Source organism: Megascapheus bottae, chromosome 25, assembly GCF_031878675.1.
Source record: "Megascapheus bottae isolate mThoBot1 chromosome 25, mThoBot2.hap1, whole genome shotgun sequence".
In the NCBI taxonomy this organism is placed as follows: domain Eukaryota; kingdom Metazoa; phylum Chordata; class Mammalia; order Rodentia; family Geomyidae; genus Megascapheus; species Megascapheus bottae.
In genome coordinates, this window is record NC_143533.1 from 5,930,947 (window position 1) to 5,947,201 (window position 16,255).

General features: G+C 54.7%; 2 protein-coding genes across 2 annotated transcripts; both read left to right on the plus strand.

Annotated features, from left to right (window-relative positions):
• Positions 1–1,278: 1,278 nt before the first annotated feature.
• Positions 1,279–6,344, plus strand: Coq7 (coenzyme Q7, hydroxylase). Its single transcript, XM_090358107.1, has 6 exons — positions 1,279–1,429; positions 2,243–2,409; positions 3,397–3,511; positions 4,257–4,396; positions 4,932–5,000; positions 5,304–6,344. Exons 1-6 carry the CDS (start codon positions 1,357–1,359, stop codon positions 5,379–5,381), a joined length of 642 nt encoding a protein of 213 aa, XP_090214233.1. The 5' UTR covers positions 1,279–1,356; the 3' UTR covers positions 5,382–6,344.
• Positions 6,345–10,660: 4,316 nt separating this feature from the next.
• Itpripl2 (ITPRIP like 2) lies at positions 10,661–14,876 on the plus strand. Its single transcript, XM_090318678.1, is given in 4 exon segments — positions 10,661–10,777; positions 11,708–11,847; positions 12,014–13,922; positions 13,924–14,876. Coding segments are annotated over 4 exon segments (2,292 nt in total). The 3' UTR covers positions 14,050–14,876.
• The last annotated feature ends 1,379 nt before the right edge of the window (positions 14,877–16,255 follow it).

Here is a 16,255-nt window from a genome sequence, read left to right on the forward strand (position 1 = left end):
CAGTCAAAATCAGTTCAGTCTTTAAAAACGAATTATAATTGTTTTTTGTCTAGTGCCTATATATATTATATATAATTTGTATGCATGTATGTAAATATGTGTATATAATGTACCACCTTTAACCATTCTTCTCAGCATTGTTTTCTATTTGTGTCTGTGTGTTGTAGATAAAAAGTGAATATATATTGTTTTCTCTCCCTGGTGTAAATCTAATAGGGAAATATGCTAATCAAAGTATGAATTTTAGTTAACTGCTGCTAATTTGTATACCTCTTAAATGTTTTTGTATGTTTTTATAACTTTAATAACATCAGGTGAAATCTGTATAACTTTTTTAACATGCAGCTCTTTAACAAGTGTGCATTAAACTACTGATGGATTAAAACGTCTTGAAGGTTGTAAAATGTGATTTGTGTATACTTGAACTCAACAGTCTTCTCAGCAAGAGTAGGAGGTGGGGGTTCTCCAGGCTTTAGAGGGCAGAGACATATCTCTAGTCTCTCAGGTTTTCCCTCTGGGCTTCGGACACCAGGAGTTTACTTGGCAGCTATTGTAGGCCTCAGGTTCTAGCACCACCACCACTAGCAGCAGCAGCAGCAGCAGCAGATAGCTTTCACACAGGCCTCAGCACTGGGATCCTTTGCACTGACACAATTCCCAGGTCTGTGGTGTCAGAGACCCTTGGACCTTACGATCCAGTTCCAGATCTCTGGGACTCTTTAGTGACCAGGATCCAGGTTCTTGTTTTCGCTCTTCATAGCCCTCATGATCTCCATCCCCTCCTGCTCTCTTGTCATTTCTGCCACAGCCATTTCTTGTCAATAGGACTGTCTCTACTGCTGCCTCCATTGCCGCCAGTCCACTGCCTTGCTGCCATCCCGTCTTCTTAGGACCGGGTCAGCCTCCTGTAGTCTATGAGGCTCCCATCTCCAAAGGTCGGGGCCGGTGGAGTGGCTCGGGTGGTGGTGTGCCAGCCCAGCGAGGATGTGGCGCTCGGTTAAAATCCAGTGATGAGGGAGAAAAGAGAAAAAGAAAAGAAAGGACTACCTGGAGCGATCGCTCAGGGTCCGGGTCCCAGGACTTGGGTAAGAGGTCTCGGTCCCGGAGTCTCTCAAACTGCACTTTCGCCTTTTCGTCTCCATGACAACCTGTACCGACAGGCTCATGAATGAGTGATAGATTTTCCAGCCAATAGGGAGTGAGCATTCGTCATATTTTCACCAATAGAACAGAAGTACGGCCTGGGGGCGTTCCCATCGGTACGGGGGCGCTGCCTGGCGTCTGCTTGCGTCATCATCCCGCGACAAGAGCACGATTGGCCCGCTGCGCTCCACAGTGGCGGCTGTTATCCGGGCAATGAGTTGGTCCGGGACGGCCAGGGCCGCCCCCGTGTGGCGGCTCCGCGCAGGCGCCTTGTGGCGCCCTTCAGGTAAAAGCGGACGCGCGGTGGTAACCCTGTGTCCTGGGTTGGCGGAGCGGGTGATTTCCCTTTAGAAGCTGAGGGAGAGGTCACGGGGGACGGAGGGTGTGAGAAGACGTGCATACGTCACCGTGCTGCGACGGAGCTCGACGGGGGGGGCCGTCGCGCCGGGGCGTGACGTCAGTGGCCGCGGCGCCGTGACGTCACTGCAGGCGCGCCAGGGCCCGTCGCTGTAGTCCCTCCAGCAAGCGGAGCGCGGTGTGCTCCGCACGCCCCGCCGCCCCGGGAGACTCCGTGGGCCCCGCCCCTCATGCGTGGCCCACGGATGCGCCCCGTGAAGACCTTCAGACGATTTCTACGCGCTCGCTCTCCAGTCCGAGCGGCCCCGGGGCTGGAGGGAACCACCGGGTCTCCAAGGGGAGGCACGCTGGGTGGGATGCTGGTCGTTACTGCTGTTGATTGATGGCTGTGCCGACCCCTTAGGGCTTGAACTGAGGGCGCGGGTGGTGTCCGTTGTGGGACTTGAACTCTGGGCCTGGGTGCTGTCCCTGAGCTCTTCAGTTCAAGGCCACCCGCGCTCCCACTTGAGCCACAGCGCCACTTCTGGTGTTCTGATAGTTAATTGGAGATAAGAGTCTCACGGGCTTTTCTGCCCGGGCCTGGCTTTGAGCTGTGATCCTCAGATCTCAGCCTCCTGAGTAGCTAGGATGACAGGCGTGAGCCACCAGCTCCAGCTCATTTGTAACCTTCCTGTCTGTGAGAAGAAGCGTGGATTTTTACCTCCGAGCAGTGACTAACAATGTGTTGTGTCCTCTGGACAAGGAGGAAGTGTTAGATTTCGCAGCTCGGGAGCAACCGTAGGCAGTGCCAGTCGTGCACTCGTGGATCGAGTAATCCGGGTAGACCACGCCGGCGAATATGGAGCAAACCGCATCTACGCGGGGCAGATGGCCGTGCTGGGCCGTACCAGCGTCGGACCTATCATTCAGGTGGGCACCGGTCCGTCTCTCAGCCTGGCCTCCTGCCCTGGTGACCACATGACCTCATGATTCCCTAGAGGGAAGCACAGATGGGTGTTTAGGGGGAGGAAGCCATCTTAGTCTTTCTATGGACAGCATATTGTTCCTTTACAGACAAAGCACCAATAGATAAGAGTGAGGAGAAGACATGCAGTGGTCTCTGCTGTTAGCATTTTCTTATCAGAGGTGATGAGGTTTCTCATCAGGAGAAACACCACATGCAGAAGTGGTGCTCCAGAGAACACCCAGACAAGGCCTGTGCAGTCCACACCTGTGGAGCTTTAAGGAAGTCAGGCACCCTGTGTGGTTGTCACTGCCCCGAGGGCAAAGTCCACATCAACAGGAGTCAGTGCATTCCTGTAGGCACCTGGTACCATGCCTTCCCTCTAATCCATGGGGGATTGGCTCCAGGACCCCCACAGCACCCCCTCGCTTAGACCCTCAACTCCCTAAAGAACCTCCATGCTACACTGTGGATTGAAGCCATGTCTAGATTACAAATGTCACCCTCTACTGGGCTGTTAAGTGCCTTCAGACCTGCTGTGCCTCCAGCTGGGCGGTACACCACCAGAGGGGATAATAGCAGTTTGGGGGATGGAGGGTATTACAGGCAGAAAGCCCTGAACAACACAAGGTACTTAGGCCAGCCAGCTGCATGGCAGCTGGCCCCACCCTCCACCTTTGATGTCATGATGGGAGTTGAAGCGGCTCACTGTGTCCTCAGCTGTGGGCCATGTCACCACCCAGACATATCTTTGGTCCCAGCGCTGCTGCAGTTTGCCACCACTCTTCCCCATATGGGAGGGAGACTTCTTAGCTGGCATCTTGCTTCTCACTTTGATGTGTCAGGGCAAGGTACAGCTTCCTTCTTACTGCCCAGTGTAGTGGCCCTGGAGTGCCCCCCAGGGACAGCAGGAGGCCACCACACGGACACTTGTCTTTTTGTGATCCTTACAGAAAATGTGGGATCAGGAAAAGGAGCACTTGCGCAAGTTCAGTGAGATGATGGTTGCCTCCAGGGTCCGGCCGACGGTGCTCATGCCTCTGTGGACCGTGGCAGGCTTTGCCCTGGGTACGTCTGTGCATGCGCACTAGCTCAGGGAGCCGGTCAGGGACCGTGTCCGCTGTCCTCTCCTTGGCTGCACACAGCTGCTTTTCTTTACTTGGTATTTTCCTAAAGTTAAATAGAATGTGATTGAATTTCCTTCCTTGTTTAAATTTCTGTAAGATAAAATCAGTGCTTTTATAAATAGAAAGTATAGTAAAATTTAAAGGAGCATGGAATAAGCTAGTATCATTTGATCACGGTTATGTACTGTTCCTTGACCCAGGTTCTAAACCCTAAGATCTGCTCAAGCTTTTAAAAAGGGAGAGGAGAGAACAGGACAGAAGATCAAAGACTAGCACACACACAGACTTAGTCTTGGCTGTAAACAAAAACAGTTTTTGGATCTGGGCATGGTGTCATATGCCTATGATTCCAGGGGAGGCTGAGACAGGAGGATTATTTCAAGGCAGTTTGGGCTTCATAGGAAGACCCTGAATCACAACACAAAAGTGCCTTGAACAAGAAGAGCATTCTTACCGTGCGCTTCAAGGTTTACTTGGGATCTGGTGCCTGCCCCCAGCTGTGTGTCCAAAGCTGGGGTGATTTTGTCCCCCAGAAGACATGAGGCCATAGCTGAGGACATTTTCCGTGGTCACAGCTTAGCAGGATGGTGTTAGCTATGCTGGGATGGAGAACAAAGTCCCCAAGGCCCATCGACCCAGGTGCCAGGGAGCTGGGCCTCATGGTCTCGCTCTGGATGACCCCGCAGGGGCTGGGACCGCCTTGCTGGGGAAGGAGGGCGCGATGGCCTGCACAGTGGCCGTGGAAGAATCCATCGCCCGTCACTACAACAACCAGATCCGGACGCTGATGGAGGACAACCTCGAAAAGCACGAGGAGCTGCTTCAGGTCAGGGGCTGCGTCAAATGGGGCTGCTCCAGGGGAGGAGGGCAGGTGGGGCCTTTGTCCTCAACAACTAGGATAGAGGAGAAGCCCCTTGTCCCTATCACTGCCAGGCAGAGGGCCATAGGAACCCGCATCTACAGAGCCCTGGCCTCTGCCCCTGTGCAGGCATTGTGTGTGTGACGCCATGCCCATTCTCCTCCAGCAGGGGGCAGTGCACTTTTCTAGTTCTGTTACTTTGCTTTTTGTGATGGGGTTTTGCTGTGGAGCTCAGGCTGGCTTTCAACCCCCAGGCTCAAGCACATTCCCCCTGCCTCCCTCTTCTCCCCCAGTATCTGGGACTCCAGACACACCAACATGCCAGGCTCTCCAGGCTGTGCCTGACCCCTGTTTCTATACATGACAAAGCCACACCCATGTTTACATGCCCTGGGCAGCTGTCCCACTCCCTGGGCAGAGTGCAGTCCTGTGTCCTGTGTGACAGGGACAGCACAGCCAGAGAGGGCCACCCACAGCCTTAGCCAGAGCTTTCCTTTAACAGGTGATAAAGAAATTTCGAGATGAGGAACTAGAGCACCATGACATTGGCCTGGACCACGATGCAGAACTGGTAGGGCCCTGCTGCTGCTGTTCCCGCTGAGTGGGGTGCCTTATCTGGAAGTTTGAGGGGGATGGGAGTTTCTGTTCCAGAAAGGAACACGTTTAAGTAAGTCCAGAAGGAAGGAAGGCAGTCACTGGGGAAAGCAAACTGGCCGAGCTGCCCCACCCAACCTCACCCTCAGGCTCTCTCCAGAGCTGCCTCCCCTCCTCTGCCCTGGACACCCTGGAGGGCAGACCTCACTTAGAGAAGTCCAAACCCACCTTATACCCAGAAATGAACCAATGAACATGAGTGATTTCTTGTGTGTCCCAGGCCCCTGCCTACGCTGTGTTGAAGAGCCTCATCCAGGCCGGGTGCAGTGCGGCCATCTATCTATCAGAAAGATTCTGAACTCTGTTCCCTCTGGTGTCTGCCAACCTGGTGACCACAGAGAAAGAAGTGGACGCTTGGCGTTGTGTGAATTTTGTTAATAAATTGTAAGAGTATTATTTTTCATTAAAACTCCCCAGTTTGGAGGTAACATAACTTCAAGAGTGTATTAACAAGGTGAGCTCGGCTCCTTTGGCCCCATACCTTTTGTCCATTGGAACCTGTAGCTCATGCCTGCACCCAGAAGAGAGCTGAAGATGTATCAGAGGGGCAGCTGAGGGGTCCCCCAGCTTCCCCGGCACTTGAGGTCTACACTGGAAGACATTTTGTGGGGGTCTCACAGGAGAAGCCCACAGAGTGAAGGTTTAGTTAAACAGGATAAAGAAGGGATCAAGGGGGCAGGGGGAGGGGAGGTAAAGAAGACTCAGTGTGTGGCCTGACTTCCTGTGTCCATACCTGCTCCATTAGCAGCAGCCCTTAACAACAATGCCTCGTTCCAAGCACTGAGACCATGGGTTAATCACCCAAGACCTGGCAGAGGTGGTCCTTAAAACTCAAACCAGAGGCACATGAGGTGGGCTCGCCCAAAACGTGGAGACGGTGTCAGGCCTCTCTGTGGCTAGACATGGTCCTTCATTTTCCTGTCTCTACATGGAAAAGGAAGCAGGGAGGAATTTTGTTTTAATTATTATAAAGGTGGTGATGTACGGACTGAGGGGTTACAGTCACATAAACAGGTAAAGAGTACATTTCTCACTGGGTGCCAGTGGCTCACACTTCTAATCCTAGTTACTCAGGAGGCTGAGATCTGAGGCGTCAGCTCTGGCATGAAAGTCCATGTGACTCTTACCTCACTGGTCAATATCACCTCTTCAAATTGTTATTATAATGTATCTATATAAAGGAGTTACATTCCTTAAGTCATGTTATAAGCGCAGTGCTTCTTGGTCAATCACTTTTTCCTTAGGTCTCCCCACCCCCTTCAGCCCTGACCTCAAGTTTATTTTTTACATAGTGTACATTTAATCACTGCAGTCACTTGATGAATTCTTCTGTTTGACCTCCTGATTTGAATTCCTAAGCCTGCTATTTGCAGTCCATCATGCAGAAGGGTCCATGGTAAGACACCAGCAACACGGAAAGGCGAAAAAGCGCCGGACAAAGGCGGGCTGCTTGCTGGTTGTGATCCTTTTCCTTGCGTGCCACTCAGCTATGGCCGCCTGCCATACAGCACAGCACACTTGTTCTCACTTCTGAGAGGGACATGTGCTTCCTGCCTGCAACTTCCCACCAGCAAATTCCAGGGCAACAGATGAACCAAGGCCCTTGAAGTGTTTATTAAATAAGTACTATGCCAGTACCACCACGGGGTGAGGAACAGTTCAACCCAAGGTGTCTCCCCGACCTCCACTTTCATCACGTCATCATTTCACTCCAGTTTGGCCTAGGACCATCCTGAGGGGGTCAGCCAGCTGTGGGGGGCCATGGATGGGGTGATTCTGCAGATTGTGGGATGAGTCCTGCCCTCTTCTCCCTCACCCCAGCTCTGGCTGGTATGGCTCTTGCCTCCTGGCTTTATGTGCATCTCCCACCTGCCCCGTCACTGCAGCTCAGCCAGGCCTGATAGATTCAGCTTCACTTTCAAAACACCCACAACAAAACACGTTCAGGCTCACAGGTGCCAGACAATGATGACACACAACACAAGGATGGATCCTCCTGCCTTCAGTGTCCTGCAGTCCTCCTGTCCATATGCACCCAGGGAGACTTTAGCCCAAACTGTGCCTCCACCTTTCCTCCCCCAAGTGCTATTTACCTGTCTGCCTGCCTGTCTATTTAGGGGCGATGCTGTGGTTTGAACTTGGGGCCTTGCTCTATCACTGAGCCGTACTTCCAGACCCTCCTCCTTTCTTAAATGCCTTCTAACTTATTGTAGCAACAAGGTGGTTTGGTGCTTAAGAATTCCTTGGTATTTTTATAATGTTCTTTCCTTAAAAAAGAAAAACTTAATTATTTTTCCAGTATAGACCTAATTACCAAATGCTTAATCTTGTGTTTTTGGTTTTGTTTTTAAAAAGTTTTACAGGGACCAGGAGTTTGGCCTAGTGGTAGAGTGCTCGCCTAGCATGCACAAAGACAGGTTCGATTCCTCGGTACCACATACATAGAAAAAAGCTTGAAATGGTGCTGAGGCTCAAGTGGTAGAGCTCTAGCCTTGGGAAAATCCAAGGACAGTGCTCAGGCCCTGAGCTCAAGCCCAGGACTGGCACAAAAAAAAAAAAGAGTTTTACAGACTCTTCCCCTTATAGACGAACCCACCAGCATAGGCCTCCTGGATGAATTTGTCTGTGTGTGTGTGTGTGTGTGTGTGTGCGCACACGCAAGTGTGTGCATGGATATGTCTGTGTATATCTGGGATTTGAACTCAGGGCCTCATGCTCTTACTCAGCTTACTTACTCCAAGGGGTACTCTACTACTTGAGCCACACTTCCAGCCACACCTCTTGCTGGAAGAAAAACCTCACAGACTTTCTTGCCTGGGCTGGCTTTGAACCTTGGTCCTCAGATCTCATCCTCCTCAGTAGCTAGGATTAGAAGCATGAGCCACCAGCGCCTGGAGGCTCAACTATTTTTCAGATCGATTTTGGGGTTTTCCTTGGGTCTGACTTTGGACAGAGATTCTCCTCCTGGTGCGGTGTTCTCTACCTCCTGTGAAGCAGGGATTGCAGGCATGTACCATCATGCCCGGGCCATCGTATTTTTTAAAATATAATTTCAAGTCAATTGCTGAGGTCACTATACTTCACCTCTAAACGATTCAGCCACACATCACTGAGTAGAATCCAATTTGCACTTATGGGTTTTGTGAGGTGGATAAATGCTCAAACTTGAAGCAGAGCATTCTGTGAGTTTTGATGAATGTGTGATCCAAATTCTTATGCCAATATAGCAGGCAGAATGCAATTTTCTTTTTCTAAGTGCTGGCTTTGAAATGCCCCTGCCCTGAAAGATAAGGCTTCACTGCAAATTAAGCTCTGTGAAACATTTTCTTCATATATCTTACTATGCACTCTTCACCACAGATGAGAAAACATCAAGCAGGAAGCTAGGAATTTGGAAACAGCTAACTTGAAGCATTCACATGCGCATGCGTGTATATGTGTGGTGAGTGGGGAGGGTGGCTGATACCTCCAGCTTGGGAGACACAGTTCCAAATCCCAGCTCTGCTATTTTCCTGCTCTGTGACCCCAGGCAATGACTATAACCTTCCTGTGCCTTTGTTTTCCCTGTCAGTAAAATAGGAATAAAGCTAGCACCTACCTCTTAAGGTTGCCTGTTGTCTAGGAAACACTGAAGATGGATAAGATGCAGCCACATGGGTTTAAAGGCTCCCGCAGACATAGGTGAGCGACTGTGGTAGAAGCTGATGGTGGGCTTGGAATGTGGCTTAATGGTAGACGGCTTGCCTAGCATGCATGAGGCCCTGGGTTCAATTCCCTGGTACCACATAAACAATAAAACAAAAAATTAAGCTGATGGCTATTCCTCACTCTTTCTTCTCCCTCTTTTTCATAACAAAACTCAGTTTTAGCAGGCCACATGGAGTCTTGGTCCTTGTTGTATTTCTCCTTCACTGTTACGGTGGCCATAAAGAAGCAGGTGTGGTACTGGGCACATTTCATGATGGCTGTTGACAGTGCCTGGATGTGTTGCCTGGAATCACAGCATCAGTTTTGTTACCAGGAGAAGAGCAAATCTGTAAATGGTAAAGGAGAAAGACGAAAGAAATGGGGCATCGTGATTGAACCCCTGAGACAAGCAGGCAAGCCTCAGACCACTCCATCTCCACTCCCTGTTATGTAAGATAACGTGTGGTTTTGTTTCAGTTAGACTAGCCACATCATTCCGAGGCTGCACAGTGTCCTCCCGTATGGCCTGCTGTCCACTCTTCTCTCCAACAACCTCTCCCAACACATGAAGCCTGAAACACAGAGCCAGCCCTCCGCTTCTCCAGGAGTCACCCCTGAAGTGGGGACTTCCAGGAAGCTTTGGGTACCAGCTTAGAGGTCACCCCCCCCATCCACTCACCCCATAGGTCACCCTGGGACTGGTCTGCTTGGAGAAGCTGCAGTGCCAGCTCCCTCGGTCTGCTGAGCTACAACTAGCTCTGCCCCAGACCTGGAGCTTCCTGCCTGAGCTTCCAGCTGAGAAGGGAGGGGGCTGAGCTGGACTTAAGGAGCCCTGACTTTTCCACAGTGCCCTGTGAGCGTGGTGTGACTTCATTGCTTGCCTTTGTTTGTCCTGGCTTCTGAGAATTCAAGATACTCCCTGCAGCCTTGGAGGGGACAGGGTCCAAGCAGGAGCTGGAGAGCTCTCCCCGGGCCCTGGCTCCAATCTTACATTGCCTGCCAACACGCCCTCGGCCTCTGCTTCGTTGGGACCCAGAAATGCCTGTCCATCTCAGGCCACCCCCAACCCCAAGAGGCAAGGAAAAGACACAATCTTGTGACCTCAGACCCCCACGGGGAATCATAAGGGTCGTGAGAACCAAGACAGCTGCTTGAAGTAGAAGGAGATCTATCAAGCCAGCTTCAGCTTCCTGCTCTGCTTGCTTGTCCATCTTGCACCCCCACCCCGCCCCCCAATCCCAAGGCTTGCCACAGCTCCTGCTGCCCCAGGACCTTTGTCTATCCTAGAACCTCAGCTTATAAATGGTTTTGGCAGCTGGACGAGGTGGCTCACGCCTGTCATCCTAGCTACTCAGGAGGCTGAGATCTGAGGATCAGGGTTCACAGCCAGCTCTGGCACTAAAGTCCGTGAGACTCTTATCTCCAATTAACCACTAGAAAACTGGAAGTCCTGCTGTGGCTCTAGGGGTAGGGTGGTAGCTGTGAGCTGAAGAGCTCAGGGGCAGCCCCCAGGCCCAGAGTTCAAGCCCCAGGACCAACTAACTAAATAAATGATGTTGGCTTATTTCTCCACTAGGTACCCTCAGGGCCCCTCTGTCCCACTGAGACTCGGAGAGAAGGTTATATTGGTGGCAGTGGCTGTGCAGTTCTGTGTCAGGCCCTCTACCTGCCTGCTTTTCTGGCCCCAGCACTTGAGCCTGTTTATAAACACCAGCATGAAGTTGACATGGCTGTGTGTGTCATCAGAGAGTGGGTGGCATGCTCCTCTCTCTTGGTGAGGGACAGACAGTGTTGAGAGTTGTGTAATAACTCCGCATAATGGAATCAACAGGAAATACCTTAAAACACAGTAGCAGAGAAACTACCTCTGATAGTTGGAGAATTCCCAGTATGGCTGTAAGAAAGGACATGGAATGGAACTTCCAAAGAGGACACCTAAGCCCCACAGCAGAGCTGGACCCCGTAAAGGAGCTGCTCCTTAGGTATTACCACAAAATTGGCTTGCAGGTCAGGGCTGCACCAGCTGCAGGCTTCCGAATGACCCATCCCCTGCTCACCACTGCCAGCCACACAAGTAGCGTTAGTATATTGGGAGGGAAGGGAACAGGAGAGGAGGGGCGGGATGAAGAGGGAAAGAGGAGAGGAGATAAGGAGAAGGCACACATGCATGCATGCAGTTCTTGGTCATGTCTTACAGCAGCTACAGGCAATGCATAGAACAGTGTCCTGGTCAACCATAGACTGCATCTGACTGGCTGGGTGGTCCCACCGATGATTATATCCTCTCCAGTGCCCCGACTTTATAGGGCCCTTCTAGGATGCTCACACCAGGAAATCGCCCAGCCATGCACGGTTCAGGACACAACCCTGTCATTAAGCGTCTGGGCATTTACCGAGCCAGCCAATGCTGCTATGCTTTGGGCTTTGTTCTTGGAGCTGGGGGCCCAGTGGAGACGCATGGGTGACCAGGGAAAACCTCTGCCTTGTGACACTGACATTCTGAAGGACCAATAAGCAGATGCAGAGATAAACAGGCAGGCAGGCCTTGGAACCTGGAGAGCCCTGAGTTCAGGATCCTCCTGGAAGCACAGTCCCTAATTCCACAAGCCACTGCATCCCTTTAAGCACAGCCCTTCTGTGGCTCCGGGGGTCGAGGCAGGGGGTGCAAGCTCTTCAATTGGGCAACCTCTGGTGTTTGTTTGGACAGTGACCAGACGAGGCTGCTGTGTGTTCCAGTGTGTGTGTGTCGGTCCTGGCTCTGAGCTTGATTCTCTCAAGGCTGGCCCTGTACTACTTGAGCCACAGCTCAAGATGAGTCTCCTGGGCTTTCCTGCCTGGGCTGGCTTCGAACCACGATCCTCAGATGTCAGCCTCCGGGACAGCTTGGGATTACAGGCGTGAGCCACCATTTTTTCTTTCTTCTTTCTTTTTTCTCAGTCCTCCCTCTTCCAGCGCCGTTTCCGCAGCATCGCCTCCCCGCCTGGCACCCGGGAGGCGCCGGGTGCGTCTCGGGTGAGTCCGGAGGCCCGCGGCCCGGAGCACTTCCGCCCCGGGGCTGCCACGCCGCCCGGCTGGGGGTGGGGCCGGGCGGGGGCGGGCCGGGGCCCGGGGCCGGCCCGGGGCTGGGGCGGCCCAGCGCCGCGCGGGGAGAGCGGCGGAGGCCATCGCGGGGAAGCCAGGCCTTGGCCGGCGGTGACTTCGAGAAGGGGCCGGGGTGGCCGAGCGGCCCGCGCGTCCTTGAAGGCCGAGGCTCCGCGCGCGCCGGTCGGCTGCAGACTTGGCCGTTTCCTCCGGGGAACGAGCAGCGCCCCGGGCCGGGAGCACCGGGGCCGATCGGCGATCGCAGCGGCCCGGGGAGCCCGCGGGACCCTGGGGTAGGCGGCGAGCCGGGCGGAGCAGCGCGCAGGGCGGCGGAGGCGGGAAGGAGGAGGAGACCGGGAGCCCAGAGCCGGGAGCCGAGGCCGGGCTGCGGGACGGCGCCGCCGCCGCCCAGGACGGGGACACGGGGGCCGCGGGGCCGCCGCCCGGGCGTGGCGCGCATGGCGGGCCGGGCGCGCCGTCGGGGCCGCCGCCGTCGGGAGCTCGGGCCCCGCGGCCCCGGCCGGCCCCCGCGCGCTACTCGTTCAACCCGCGCGCCTTCTGGCCCCTGGTGAGCGGCCTGTGCGCCGCGCTGCTGTGCCTCGGCCTCGCCCTGCGGGATGGCGGCGAGGACGCCGGGGCCAAGCCCCCCGACGGCGCGGACGGCGGCTTCCCCGCGGCGCTCCCCGCGGCCTCGCTGCTCCTGCTGGGCTACGTCCTCCTGCGCTGCCGCCGCGCCGTCCGCCAGCGCCTGCTGCCCGGCCCGGCCCGTCCGGGCGGCCCCTCCGCCCTGCCGGCCGCGGTGCCCCCACAGCCGGGCCTGGGCGTCCTGCTGGAGAGTTTCTACGAGCACGAGGTGCGCCTGTCGCCGCACGTGCTGGGCCACAGCAAGGCGCACGTGAGTCGGATCGTGGGGGAACTGGTGCGCGCGGGCTGCATCCGAGGCTCCCCGGGGCCCCTCCCGGGCGGAGCGCTGGCCCTGGCCTTCCGCGGCGACTTCATCCAGGTGGGCAGCTCCTACGAGCAGCATAAGATCCGCCGGCCCGACAGCTTCGACGTGCTGGTGCCGCTGCGCCTGCCGCCGCCGGTGGCGCTGGAGCCGAGGAGCCTGGGCGCCGAGCCCGCGCCGGCCCCGGCCTCGGGCGGCTGCTTCGTGGGCGCCCTGAAGGCGCCGCCCTCGTCGTCGGGGGGCCGCTGGCCCCGCGATTGCAAACCTTTCGCCGACGGCTTCTGCGTGGACGCGGCCGGGCGGCGGCTGCTGTCGGCCTGGCTGGTGCTGCGCTGGTTCCAGGCGCACCTACAACGCTGCCTGGCGGCCGTGCGCTACAGCCTGGAGGGGCGCTGCCGAGTCAGCCTGACCCCGGGCGGCCTGGAGCAGCCCCCGACCCTGCACGTCCTGCCGTGCCGCACCGACTACGGCTGCTGCCGCCTGTCCATGGCCGTGCGGCTCATCCCCGCCGTGCACGTGGGCGATGGGGTCTTCCTCGTGGCCCCCGCCCCGCCGCCCTCGGCCCTGGGAGCCCCCGCCGGACTCCCCCCGGGCCTGCTGTGGGGCGTGAACACGTCTCGCCAGGAGCAGAAGCTGCTGAGCTGGCTTCAGGACCGGGCGGCTCCGGGTGCCTGCTACCTCAAGGGCCTGCAGCTGCTCAAGGCCCTGCGCGACCTGGGTGGCCGCGGGCTGGACCCGCCGGCCGCCGCGCAGTGGGGGCGCATCCTGTCCTCGTACGTGCTCAAGACGGCGCTGCTGAGCCGGGCGGTGACCCCGGATGGGGTCCCCGCGCCGGGCTGGGATGAGGCCCACCTGTGCGAGCGCCTGGAGGAGCTGGTGCGGTTCCTGCGGGACTGCCTGCTGCGCCGGCGCACGCTCTTCCACTGCGTGCTGGGCCCCGGCGGGGCGGCCGCCGACCTGGGCCCCCTGCCCAAGGCCCTGCGCCAGGCCCCGCCCGTGGACCTGCTGGCGGCCTTCGACGGCCGCGCCCGGGAGCTGGCAGCTGCCAGGCTGCTGTCCACGTGGCAGAGGCTACCCCACCTTCTCCGGGCCTACGGGGGACCCCGCTACCTGGCCAGGTGCCCCCCAGCCCAGCCAGAGGCAGCGCACCCAGGCCTTCCCTGAAGATGGGCCCCGATGGCGCCCCTTGCCTGGCCACACGGGCTCCTTCTCCGGGTCGGGGTGCCAGCCGGGCCTTCCCACGTTCTTCTGAGTCACTGTGGCTTCCTGGGCAACCAGCAGAAGACGCAGGACGCTCCGGTCCAGGCGCCCATCTGCCCAGAATCCGGTGACAGGACGTGTCCGTCGAGGAGCAGAGACCGGCCGCTGGCCCCCTTCCGCCTCTCCCCTCGACCGAGATCTCTGTCCCTGGCTCACTGTTTGTAAATCGCTTTTCCTCCCCCGCCCTAGAGGGGAATCCAATCTTCAGGCACAGTCGAGTTCGACCCCAGCAGAGAAACGTGATGTCCCCGTTTTTTCCATTCCTATCCTTGTTACAATGGTGCAGTTTCAGGCGTTGGCTGGGGGTGACCAAACTTGGGGCTGGCTGAAGAGTTCCAGAACAAATAGCACTTTATGTTGGCTAGTGATGGTGTTGGGTGTTGATGGTGTCGGTGGCATTCCGTGGGAAGAAGTGTACAACTCTGCCAGGCACTTATGAGCCAGGTACAAAGAGCAAGAGAGAGAGAGAACACAGCAGGTCTTGAGCAAGAATGTCAGACTTTGTCTATAAAGGTGTCTAGCCAGGGCTTGCCGCCGGCTAGACGCAGCCCTTTTGGGTTTCAAGGCTTCTCAGCAATCTCCTTCCCAGGGAATTCTTTCCCTAAGGTTTTTTTTTTCTTTTTTTAATTTTATTTTGTTTTTCAAAGGAGAGGAAGTGCCTGTCCCTGGGCCTGGCCAGTGTGAGAGCTCAGTGACCCGGTGACTATGAGTAAATGGTTGGGGGGGGGGGTTCTAGATAGCCCAGCTTCAAAGGGATCTTGATTTAGCCTGGGTCTTGCCAAATAGTTTGTGTGTGGGGCTCAGTCTCTTGAAGGGGTTGCGGGGTGTGTGTGTGTTTGACTATCAGTCTGTCCCCACGGATGGGGAGAGTGGAGCTGACAGACGAAGGGAAGGAAATTAGCAAAGAGGGAGGCTCAGAACCCTGGACAACACTGCTCTCCTTTTTTTCTTCCTTCCTTCCTTCCTTCCTTCCTTCCTTCCTTCCTTCCTTCCTTCCTTCCTTCCTTCCTCTCTTTCTTTCTCTCTCTCTTTCTTTCTCTCTCTCTTTCTTTCTCTCTCTCTTTCTCTCTCTCTCTCCCTCTCTCTCTCTCTCTCTCTCTCTCTCTCTCTCTCTCTCTCTCTCTCTCTCTCTCTCTCTCTCTCTTTCTTTCTCTCCTTCTTGATATAACTGTCTGGGTTAGATGTATTTTTCAGCCTGTTCTGAAAACAGTTCTCAACTGTAGTTGAGTTTTATGAGGGACCACCATCCCTTTGCCTGGTTAAAAATGCATCCAGTCTCAGCCTTATACTTGGGGATTTTTTTTTTTTTTGCCTGTCCTGGGGTTGAACTCAGGGCCTGGGTATTGTCCTTGGACACTTTTTGTTCAAGACTAGTGCCCTGCCATTTGAGCCACAGCACCACTTCCTGCTTTTTTTCTGTGTATATGGTACCAGGGAATCGAACCTAGAGCTTTGTCCATGCTAAGCATGCACTCTGCCACTAGGCTACACTCCTGGCCCCTACTTGGGGATTTTTAAACACACCAAAACAAAAAACAAAAAAAACCCAAACCCAACTAAATAAAGGTTTCTTTGTCCTTCCTTAGTTCTTAAAGGCAAGACCTGGGAGACAAAAATGAAATGGTTTCATGAATAACAGGGCCATTGTTAAATTTCTTAGCTACTTTATTTTTGTGCTGGTACTGGGGCTTGAACTCAGGGCTTGGGTACTGTCCCTCTGTTTTTGCTCAAGATTAGCTTTCTACGGATTGAGTCCTAGCTCCAATTTTTTTTTTTTTTGCTTTTTTTGATAGTTACTTGGAGATCTGACTCCTGTGGATTTTCCTGCCCAGACTGGCCTTGAACTTTACTCCTTAGCTCTCTGCTGTCTGTGTAGCTAGAATTACAAGTGTGAGAGCCATTTGTATGAACTCTTGAAGGGACCCACTTGACTGCTGTGGGATGTTAATTTACGGAAAATCTTTTTTTTTTAAATCAGTGCTGCATACACTTTGGTGGGCAAAAAGAAATGGCTGCAGTGGGGTGGTGGCTATTTTGTTTTGGGGAGCAATTCCCCTTGGTATCCCAAAAGTTATTCCAGTAGCTTTTGAGACCAATGTTAGGTTGTAAGGTACTGCACTGAGCTAAAGGATCAATTTACTAGCTTCCTGCAAACATATAAACTGCACAGTGTTTTTTTTTAAGTTAGTTTTTTTAAG